General features: G+C 41.5%; 1 protein-coding gene across 11 annotated transcripts in view; it reads right to left on the bottom strand.

The window, feature by feature from the left end:
• The window catches only part of Grip1 (glutamate receptor interacting protein 1), a 639,981-nt gene that overhangs the window by 135,330 nt on the left and 492,590 nt on the right, over positions 1-12,061 (bottom strand). For all 11 annotated transcript variants that reach the window (XR_015048471.1, XR_015048472.1, XM_085843198.1 and 8 more), the window contains 3 exons: positions 10,566-10,649; positions 6,180-6,255; positions 3,954-4,099 (listed from right to left, as the gene is read on the bottom strand). Coding sequence is in view for 9 of the 11 variants with exons in the window: in XM_085843198.1 (XP_085699324.1) it covers positions 3,954-4,099; positions 6,180-6,255; positions 10,566-10,649 (306 nt within the window). In the remaining 2 variants the exon portion in view is untranslated. The remainder of the gene's footprint in view (positions 1-3,953; positions 4,100-6,179; positions 6,256-10,565; positions 10,650-12,061) is intronic.

The raw sequence follows: 12,061 nt of genomic DNA, 5'->3' as shown, positions 1-12,061 counted from the left end.
AGAGGAGAGAGGAGGAGGGAGGAGAGAGGAGGAGGAAGAAGAGGAGGTCGCCATTGGACAGGATGGTCCAGGAACACATGGCTGAGAGAAGTGCATCCTGAGAACAGACTGATGGGGTAAACATAGCCCAGGAGAGACTCAAACAGCAAGTAACTTGGGGAGTGCAGCTGGAAAACAGTCTAGTGTAGAAAATCGTCTTAGTGGCCCATTGCACTCAAGTGAGTCCTTAGACGCAGGAAAGCTTCTCTAGGTTGTAGAAGAAACCAGGAAGGACTGCACACAGCATTCCTGTCTTGTTTGATCATGTACGAGTTAATGAGGTAGTGAGAGCGATAGTATTTAATAAGAATTAAGTTTTAGATAAAACGTGTAAAAGGCAATATAACTTCATAGCATCCTAAAGAAAAGACTGCTGGCACTTAAAATTATATTTAAAATTAAAATTATATGTGTCTTTTACGTAGGATACTCTTGGCCTCTGTTTATGTTGTTGAGAGAGAGGGGGGGGGGAATATGCCAGTGACAGCCTCCCCACGTGGCACACTGTGACTACTGCTAGAAGCCACCTTGCAGTTCTCAGCTTCCAGTTAACCGAGGACACATGAGACATCAGTACAGACATGCAAACAGTGACAGTTGTTCCCACTTAGGGCTCATAGCTGAGAGCTCACAGGTACAAGGTTTTATGTCCCGACTCTGATATTTTGAAAACTCAAATACAGTGTTGGTAAACCTATGCTTTGTAAAGGCAAATCCACCATTTTTTTTTTAAAAAGGACCTGTATCTATTCAAATCTACCTCTATTTAAGCAGCTGCTCAAATATTGCTGTTTCTGTTTGCTCAGGATTGAATGCATGTGAGGAAGGACTAGCCACACAACTGTGCAAAGATGCGATGCCCTGGGGTATGTGGAGAAAAATGTTAATTTCTTTTCTTGTTATCCATAGTTTTGCATGGTACTATAGGCAAATGGAAAATTAAATAGTTTGGAAAATTAAATAGTTTGAAGGTGAACATATAAAATGGTATCTAAAGGGAGAGTTAAAGACTCACAGGATTCAGAAAAGCCCCACAGGCAGTTTAAGAAGTACTGAGAAAGAAGGTTTGGGGACGTTATACTGCAGTGTAAGACAAAAATTATAAATCACAAAATAACTTCAGTTTGAACATGAAGATCTATTGATGTTTTTGGTATATTCTACAAACACCCACTTAATAACGATTGGTCATAAGGACAGCTAATCTATGAGCAACCTACAGTTATCATTAAGTGCCTTCTGTGTATGTCTGACAGCTCCCTGTACAGTGTAACCAGAATAAACAAAGATCTGCTTAGTGTTTTCACAGGTCTGTGAAACTTTGTATCATAACAAATGCATACATAGATTAGTGGAGGCAAATGTAAATACTCCTGAGAAGGTGTATCCAGAAGGTGCTAGAGAGTATCCCTTCTCATTCATAAAATGGGAAAGAGAACGAGTCATCTAAATGCATTGGACCAATAAGAAGGTGGGCTGGACCTGGGCCCACCTTAGTTCGTTTTTTGTAAGACTCGGTTTAGCAATGAACACTGGGTACAGAATGAGGAAGGGTCAGGACCACTGGAACATTGCAGTTAACTTTCCATCCTTATTATTGACAACAATAATTTGTTGTTGTATTAGAAACAGATCAACCATATCACTATAGACATTAACTGCATGGTAGGAAGAAAGCGTTAAATCATGCAACAGTAAGCTTTGTTTAACCCAGCTAACAAGAGTTCTGCTTAATGGCTGTTCTCTATCATTATTCCTGGAGAAGGAAATGGTAAAAGAAGCAGGAAATATTTAAAAATATCTAAGGCAAGTTCTAAGTTGAAACAGATTTGGTAAAATCTTTATACCCTTTGACTCTGTAAAACCAACCTAAGCACTGATGTTCAGAATTATATTGTTCTAAATAAAACAACTGCTTTTATTTTGTGTGTATAGATGTTTTACCAGCCATGCATACAAAGGCATATGTGTACAGTGTCCTCAGAGATCAGAATACAGGACTGATCCCTGGAACTGGAGTTACAGAGGATTGTGAGCGCAGTGTGTGTGTGTGTGTGTTGGGAATGGAACTGGGGTCGTCTGAAAGAGGAAAAGAGCTCTTAACCCCTGAGCCACCTCACCAGGCCCAGAATGACATCCACGAGATAACTGTGTGCTACTCCATCAAAGATTCAAATACCAAAGTGAATTTGTATTCTCAGAAAAACACTTTCCAAACATTGTGAGCAAAAGCATGTGAAATGAAAATAAGCACTTGGATGAACTTTCAGAAAATATAACAATCCAGGTTGCCTCATTTCTAAACTATCCCTGTGAGACAGGGCGAAGAGTTTTCAGATGAAAGCCAACACCGTAACTTAACTGAGGGCAATGGGAAACCTGGGATTTGTTTTAGAGACACAGAGTATGGAAATAACCAGTGTTCATTTCCCTACAGTTATTAACAGTTTGGTTGTGGCAAGCAATCTGCATGCAGTTATCTATTTAATACACCAATACTTTGAAGAACTAATTTCCTCGTTATCCCCACTTTAGACAGGACATTCTAAACCAGCCAGCCTGGAGAGATGAAATAATTTGTCCAAGGTCAACAGACTCCAGAATCCAAACCAAATGTATCCAAAGACTCTGTATTCGCTAGTGTTAGTGCCCTTCACCCCCTTTAGAGAAAAAAATGTCGCCTTCAGTCTCCTGCTTTCCTTGTTATCATTTACATCTCTAAGAAACAGACCTTCAGGCTCCTCTTAATCATTTGATAATACATCTCAACCACACCGGAGTGGAGAGATATTTGATATTTGCCTTGTAAATATTTAAAAGAATATATGCTTGCACTTATTAAGTATATTGATGCTAATGGGTGTGGGAAAGATAAAGTAGCAGTCGTCTCCCATGGCAAATGAAATGGCGCTTCACACTAGGACGCATGTGCTGACTGTACCATGAGATCCCGGTGCACATGCTCTGGAATAAACGTGCGGAAGTAGACAAGAATATCAAATACTGGTTACCGAAGGACAGCGAGGAAACTCCCATATGCTTTCATTGGACATAAACTGCTTTACCTCTAATTACATCACAGATTAGAACCTCTTCATCTCTGCATCTACTCAATAGAATCTATTTGGAGAAATGAAAACTTGGTGTATATTCACTGTAAAGACATTGCCATTCAAGAATATCAAGCACTTTGACTATGGTCAGCCCTACTCCCTCTTGGGTCCCCAGCCCATCTTGCTCACTTTCTTCTTCCTCTTCCTTTCCCTAGGAATTGATTCCACTTTAACACACACACACACACACACACACACACACACACACACACACACACACAGAGTTCTTGTCAGCCATAAGGAAGAATGAAATTAGGCTGTTTGCAAGAAAATGGGTAGGTGTGTATACATACCATGAGTATGAACCGTATTAGAGAAATGTTATTGCTTTGCCTCATTCATGCGTTCTAGTCTCTTCCATGAGTGTAGAGGGTGACCCATATTCTGACATAGTTATTTATGTAGTTATCATCATTTACTCTGAGTCAAGTCATTGAGAACCTTTGAAGAGAAACTCAGTCTGGCTTCTTTTTCTGTCACCTTACTCTCAAGACTTGTAGCTGCTAGGGCTCTCTTGCAGTGACATGAAAATCAGAAAGCCAGAACTCAAGTTTTGTGAATCCGGAAGGTAAAACTAGTTTGGTGCAAACATACAGTGTGTACAGAAGAGCTGACAGCTAGGTCAAACGCTGATAGAATGGGACTTTATTATTGAAACCGTGGACACGAGAACTGTGTGCCACTGAAAAGTACCACTTAACCTCTTCCTAACTCAGAGGAAAATGTGTGCCCATGTCATACCCAACCCTAGTGGCTTAAACTAGAGTATGAGAAATCACACCCTCAGGGCTTCACACATACCCATCACGGAGACGTCGTATTCTATCAGCAGCGTGGCTTCTTGTCCGCACTGTTTAAGGATGCTCATGGCCTCAGCATGGGTGGTTCCCAGGAGCCGAATTCCATCCACGCTGAGCAACCTGTCTCCAGGTTTGATGGTGCCCTCTCTAGAGACAGCGTAAAGGAACAGTCTTGATTAATTCAGCATAATGGGGCTCAGCTTTAATAGTCACTTAGCCAGAGTCCTGCTTTCACGCACTCCCTGCCACGTCCCTCCCATCTGCACTCTTCTCAGGCATCAGGAGTGACAGTAAGAGTGTAAAGAGGTAGCCCTGAACAGAAAACCGCTGTAATACAAAAACCAGTAATGAGAAAATAACTACCTATTAGCCAACAATCTGGTCACCTGTAGTTAACTCTTGGAGGATGAAAGGGAGGAAGGCGCATTTTGCCTTCTTGTAGACTTTCTCTTGAAAGTCTAAAATTGATTTATTAGAGCCCGGGAAATAGCATTCGCCTGTTTTTCCCCAAAGTTAGGCTGAACAGAGAGGCCTTTTCATTCCATTCCATTTGTCAGCAGTGAACCCAAGTGAAAGAGAGAGCAGTGTGGGTGGAGAAGTTTCCCAGTCTGTAAATTTCCCCACTGAGTTATGAGGCCATTTGCCAATCATTATGCCAATGCAGCCTCACATGCCTTGGATGGGGCAGGCAAATAATATACTCCCTGCTGTGACCACAGTCTTAAAGCACTAGGAGGTGACAATCGAAGAACACGTTAGTGACATCACAGAGGCAGGGTCAAAGTAACCTCCGGGTCACCATCTTTGTTTGCTGGAAGGAAGGGCCCAAGATGAAAACCTCAAAAAGAGGTCTGACAAACGTGGGACTTGGGAGAATAGAAATGACACCCAAAATAAACATCTTTCACGTAGATAATTCTAGGCGGGTGACCGAAGTTTCATATTTAGCGCTCGGGTGTCTCCGGATATTCTAATTTCATTTGGCAATAATGTGTGCGTTGCTTCGGACATTCTTGTTAACCGTAACCATAAAGATTAATGAGGAATGTGCATACATTTATTTTCTTTAAAAAGAGCAGTCCCCAAGAGACGCACAGGAAGGAAAGGGTGGGGCTCTCTGAGGCTTGCATTGTGTGCTGTCCTCTGCAAAGGCAGATAGATGCTATCATAGGCAAGAAGCCAACATCTCCTTTCCTTATTTTATATGAAATACCATCCTCCCTAGAGGTGAGTTCTGGAGGAGAAACCTGAACATGTAGCCTCGTCCTCTTTAATACCAGTCTTAACTCAAAGCCTGCCTATGGCTTTGTTTGGTCAGCTGTGAGACAATGAAAGTGCATCCCTTATGGGGTGGTTTTAAGTCTAGGATAAGACTATGGTAACCAAATGGGTGGTGCATTTTCTGGATCATAGAAAATTCTTTAAAAATAGTATTCATTGTGATAGTTTCTTTCCCAAATGGTTAAAAAATGTCTATCTTGATTCTAAATGGATAGGCAGAAGCGACTGGTGTGTCTTTTCCCTACTCTTTAACAGTATCTGTGGAAGAGGCATTCCTCCATTATTCGGGAGCCTACCTTTGCCATCAGAAAACAACACAGGCTCATGCCTCTTGAGAGACAACTAGATTGAGAGTTTACTTATGTCCCCGCAAGGCTTATGAGAAACCGCCTAAGAGCACTTTCCATTCCCGCACCAATCTCTCAAGGAAGAGACATCTCTAGAGATGGACACAATCTCTTCCCTCTGACTAAGTGTCACTCCCCTGTGTCGTGCAGGGTCATCATCATGAGGTGGTGCTACAGCCCAGGGATGATGCTGATGGTCAGAGTCAGGGTACCACTGATTCCTCCCAAGACGGGAGCACAGCAGTGCTGAAGGACACAGGCCAAGGATCTGCCTTCAGAGAGCCTGGCATTTTCTGTAAGTGCTTCTGCAGAGTCAGGCCACCCGGACCTGAGAGGCAGCTGGTGGTGTCTGGATCTACAGCGGAGGGCACTGAGCTCAGAACCAAGCACTTGCTGTGGAGGAGCACAGGACAGGTAGGGACCGGAGGTAAACCCTGATTTTCTCTGCAGCCACAGCTCCAATTCGTTGAGCTTTTATATTTTATATTCTCACATACGTATCTAGCTGCTACTATGAGATGTAGCAACCATTCTCTCTTTCAGCATCCCCAGCTATCTTCTATAGATTTTGCATAATGACGCAGAAAGATGAAGTTTACCTGTCAGCAGGCCCTCCAGGACGAACACAGGTTATCACAACTGGACGGGACTTGTTCCTGTCATCATGCGCTCCCCCTAGTTAAAAACAAAGCAAAACAAAGGAAGGCTGCTTAAAACTACTCCTGTTCCTTTTCAAAAGAATCATTTACAAAGTGCCAACCAAGACACTGCAGTGTGTTTGTGGATATATGGAGGAGGGCATGCAGCTTTCTCTCTGGACTTTTAAAGTCATTAAAAAGTCATATTTATTTTAGAAAGGATGTTTCTGAAGTCACTACCTCTCCACCTTGCAATAAATATAAGCAGTTATCAGAGTGGTATAAGACATTTGACAATGGGAATGGCGTGGGGTTCACTAATTAAAACTACTGGTCCAATGAGAATGCCTGCCCATCCTAAACAATGGACATGTATGAGTGCCTTATGCTGAGCCTGGGCCATGATTTATTCGAGGAAACAGGTCTCTTACCATGTGTATTAGAAGAGACTCAAGAAAAAGACCACATTGGAAAAGAAGGAAGGAGAGAGGGAGGGAGAGAGGGAGGAAGGAAGGAAGGAAGGAAGGAAGGAAGGAAGGAAGGAAGGAAGGAAGGAAGGAAGGAAGGAAAAAACCGTGCAGCACCCACGTATAATTTCAGCACTTGGGAGGCTAAAGCAGGAGGAATCTTTCTAAGTATGGAATCAGCCTGATCTATAGGCTATGTAGCAAGTTCCAGGCTTGCCTTGGCTATAGAATATGATCCTGCCTAGAACAAATCTAAGTGGCTTATAAACGGCCATTATAAAAAATTATAGTGTTCAAAATATTAGGAGCAGATTTGGCCTGTTTTCCCCTACTGATCGCAAATCGAATTTAAAATTTTGCATAAGGAAAATTTCTGTAGAGGTGATTGTAGAACTACATCGTAGAGCTTTGCATAGAAGGTAAGCCATTGGGAATTTTCTTTTTTTGATCCAGGACCGGTTTATACAGCTTCCTCCACCTGTGTTCTCCAGCCCGTGCTCATGGCCACCAGGAATGGAGCACTCAGGACATCTGAGGCAGCCCGCTCCACTTCTGGGCAAGGCAGAGTTTACAACATTCTCCTAATGGTCAGCTGATGCCACCAAGTCATGCCTTGGTCCTTGTTATATAGAGTAGACTATTAGCACATCAAAATATGATGTCTGCTTTTCTCCAAACAAGTTTTCCCCCAAGCTGAAAATGGTAGTCCTAGCTCATGAGGCTTCTCTATCTCTGGTGGAATATTTCCTATTCTTCTATTCCTTATGTGACCCGAGTACCTTATGTGCTGTCATCCCAGGAGATTACATGGGTAGTCTCTCGTTTCCCAGTATCTGATAAATATGAGGGCCATCATCGCCTCTTTTCAATGGGTGTGTGGGAAACAGACTGCAATTTCCCAAACTTTGCACAAGGGAAGGGGAATGAAAGGAACTCGGCTGAAGAGAAAGACTAAGAAGCATTTTATTTCTTCTCATTTGTTTCTTTTTCTGCAAAACATTCCTATAAGGTACATTTGCTTTTCTACGACAGAACAGATTTAGAGAAGGATGCAGGTTGGAACCAGCAAGAAACCCTCCCACGATTTTCTCGGATCCACATTTAAATATGAAACACCGGATGAATGCTACTTGGGTTTGGAAACTCCTTGATAGCTGATGTTTCATCATCATTGAAATCATCCACCAAGTTTGTCATTCACTTAGGTTTTAGGAATTTGGACATACAATGTACAATGGGTAACTGAGACCAGCGATGCTCCCTGGTTAGAATGACACACATTAGCATCCTTTGAGATACTTTTTAAAAACAGCAGTATCTGGGCTGGTAGCAGAGCTCAGGGTAGGACAGCTTAGCAGGCATGAGATCTCAGGTTCAATATTTAGCCCCAGAAAAGGAAGTCAATGCCAGGGTCACAGCAGAGAAAACATGCGAACAACAAGCCTATGTGTTGTAATGAGCAGATTTCACAACTTTCTACTTGGGAATGTCTAGGTTTCCTTGTCCACTGTAAAAAGCAGGCTCGGTGGCACAGTCCTCTTTAAAAATAGATTTTGTTCTTTATTGTCTTAAACCTTTAAGTTATCTTAGTTTGTATATGGGTGGATAGGTCAGAGGATAACTTCTAAGAGTCAATTCTTTCTTTTTACCATGTTCCAGGGGTCCCAGGGGTCAAAGTGAGGTCATGAGGCTTGGTGGCAAGTACCATTATCCATTAAGCCAACATTATATCACTACATCAACATTATTATCATGCCTACTCAGAGACCCAGAGAATGTTCTTCCATCCCAAGGATGGGCTCTCTAAAGTGGGACACATGGAGGTCCCAAGAATTTTCTCGTCTTTCTGGAACCAAGACTTTGTTTTCAAGCATTAGAAACAGAATCCCAACTGTGGCTACAAAGTTGCATGAGAACATGTGAGCAAGAAACTCTCCAGCACGGAATGGACCTGTTCAGTCTGCAGTGTCCACTTCCTTCATGATTTATCAGTATTCTCACTGGTCCAAGTTGAGTTAAAAATTGCAGCTAGGTCAAAAAATATCAGATGAGCTACTCTTTACCCGTCATACTGTCGCCCGGATCAGCCCCTGACCTTGACGGATGGGTTGAGGAGGGCAGAGAAACGTTCTACAGGTGGGCTTCGAACTGATTCTAAAATGTAAAACTGTAAACGTTTAGGTCTAACCAGTGTATTGAGGCAATTTCTAAAGTCTATACAAATGTGGCAGTCACTGGCTAAAACTGGATCTTTACTATGGAGACATTAGAATAGTACCTATAACCACACAAATTCAATAGAAGAACATTAAGTGAGTTATTCACTCCTTTCCTGTATGAGGTACCCCCCCATGTATCAACTAGTATTTCAGCCTCAGAAACTTTTGAAATTCCTGAAAATTGTTAAGGGGATATTTTGGTAAGATTACACCATCGCGCGCCTGGAGATAGATGTGGAATTCAGTTGTGTCTAGCCGCTTTATTTTGCAATGAGAAATTGTTATTGGCTTAAGTCTTACATTAGAAGTTTGATTGGTTATTGATTGACCGTGTGGTAATTAGTCATGAATATGTATGGCGGAAGTAGTTTTCAATGCTGTTTTTTCAACAATTAGAATTTCTGCATGTGTTTCAAAAGCACGTCCCTTACGGTTAAACTGCCAAAGAGAATCACCACATTTCAGCCTAAATATCTTATAGGGAGAGTTTTTACTATATTGATCTAATTATTTTTAAAAGAAATTTAAGAATGGTTGTGGTTTGTAACCAGATCTTGGAACCCATCGTGAGTCTGAAACATAGGTTTTGGCCAGAGAAACTTCATAACCAGAAAAAAAAATGTCATAACTGCTGAGCCAGCACACACAATGAATTCCTAAGTTATCTTCTGCTTTACTCAGTTGGCAGAAGTTATCAACGCGTGTCTTAAGTTCATTGATCTTAATTCCTTGAGGTAGGGTCATTGTCTTATGATACCAAAGCACTTACTGTTAAAGTGACATGGATATGTGCTTAGTAAGTATTACATCGAGAGATGGCTTTGCTAAATGACTGGTCCAGATTAGAATCGAGCATTCAGAGCTCAGTTATAAAGAAAAGCTTGTCCAAGGAAACACAGCTGTTTTAGTGTTTGACACTAAGATGAGCAGTGAATATTAGCTTATACTTTATAAATAATTTGGACAGAATTTTTCCTCTTGTACTGTAGAAAATGTTATCAATAACAACAATATCAACAGAAAAAAAATCTCCCCAAAAGTGTAATGTTAAAATTCTGATGCATTCATAGTTATTGAATCTCATTATCACACTGTGGATTGAGAACTGCTAATGTTGCAATAGTCTTTCAGGGGTGAAATCACTTATAAGAAAAACAAAATCATAAAAACCCAGAGTCAACCCAGAATTAATGAAGTCACTTGAACTCTTTAGCATCAAGGCTGTCCCGTAATGAGATAGGTTGAGCTGGATATACTTGGGTACCCCAAGGACTAGGTTATCTATGGTCCTTTTTTTTTTTTTTTTTTTTTTTTTTTTAGAAAGCTGCCGTAATAAAATTCATTCCCAAAGAAAGTAATGTAAACAGAGTAGCTTAGCACTCCTGTATCGAATCAAGCCATCCCTATCAATAGTTTTGATTTAGAATTTCAGACCAGTTACAAAGACAAAGGAACACTGGAACGTTCTTAGTCCGTGTGGTCACTGGAAACTGACCAGATCTTTTGGCTGCTTGCTTCGTATTGCTAGGCTAAAGCAAAGCCTGGAATTCATTCAATGCTTCTTCATTGTCTTATTTGTTAAAAGATAATTTCCCCTCTGGAAACATCAGGTTTTAAGGGTGCCTTCTGGATCTCCCCCATAGTTTTCAGCCTCCACCTACCTCGGATGACAAAACCAAAGGTGTTGCCTTCTTTGTGCAGCGTGACCTCCACAGTTCGGAACATAACACTGGATCCTTGTACAGCTGTGTATGGGAATGAGATGGGAAAACATGAGTCTATGGCTGTAATAACATTTCTATTGTAATTTTTTTCAATGTGACACAATAGGCTTGTAAGTTATGTTGCAAATAATTTATTTTGAAGAAAAGAGCAATAATCTCAATGAAGTCTGAGAGGAAAAGAATTGTAATGGCATTCAGAGACTGTAAGTAGTTATCTGTATAAATGACCCGTATTGCTCCAGGTAGAAGCAAACCTCACAGCTAATTCCCTTCCTTCTGGATAGACACATTCTAGATAGGGGGTGATGTGTATATTGCTTAAACTCTACAGAGCAAGCAAGGCAATTTTCAATAAACAGAAACATTTTCCTTTGTGAAATACAAAGGCATTATGACTTCTGCCAAGCTTATGAAATAATTTCTGCATTCACGTTTAGTTTTGAAGCTGGAATACGAGGCAAACTCATTCCTCCCGGATTACAATCGATGGATTGCTTGATGCAAATAGATGTTCTGACACATAAGCAGCTGTTCGACAAAGTTGCCAGCAGCCCAAACGCGATGCGGAGAGCTAATGAAATCCTAAGTACGTTCGCGCCGTGTTGACAAAGAAGACAGAGATCTGCTTAAACTCATCTGTTACCACCTCGTTCTGCTGGTTGCCCTTGGCTGCTCTCATTTCACCGTACTGCCAGTCCCAGTGCCTAATTACATTGAATGACACATGCAGGTATATGTCATGTTAAGGCTTACCCTCTGAAAGACTCTGTGAAACTGCTTTTGGGACATACTGAGTGACTCTGATTGTATAATATATCATAGCTACATGAAAAAAAATCCCACCAATTGGATTTTAACATGAGGGGTGCGGGATGATTTTGTTGGAGCACAGAAGAAAATGTGTATGCTGTACAGAAGTAGATGGCTTTCAATCCCTGAAAACACTGTACGAGGGAAGCTGGGAATGATGGAGCATGCTTATAATCACGGCACTTGAAAGGATGAGGCAGGAGAATTGCCACAATGCGGGTGGAAGGGAAGTCTGGGCTACTTAGTAAGAGCCTACGTCAAAAAGGCATAATGAGCCGGGCGGTAGTGGCGCATGCCTTTAATCCCAGCACTCGGGAGGCAGAGGCAGGCGGATTTCTGAGTTCGAGGCCAGCCTGGTCTACAAAAGTGAGTTTTAGGACAGCCAGGGCTGTACAGAGAAACCCTGTCTCGAAAAAAAAAAAAAGGCATAATGATGTCTCTAGCCATAACTCCCAGTCTCACATTTTATACTGTTACTTGATCTTAACGTGTTTCTTACATAAAACTCTCATCAGAAAGCCCGTGACTTCTGTGATGCCTGAGTTACATTGTATTGCCTCTACTGTGGCGTGGAACAGACACACTGGATATTTTGTTTATATTTTCTGTGCACTGTCCAACAA

The sequence above is a fragment of the Mus caroli genome, unplaced genomic scaffold (genome assembly GCF_978045245.1).
Source record: "Mus caroli unplaced genomic scaffold, Mus_caroli_1 scaffold_9, whole genome shotgun sequence".
Lineage (NCBI taxonomy): Eukaryota > Metazoa > Chordata > Mammalia > Rodentia > Muridae > Mus > Mus caroli.
The sequence above is the reverse complement of the archived record's forward strand: the minus strand, read 5'-3'. Positions and strand labels throughout refer to the sequence as shown.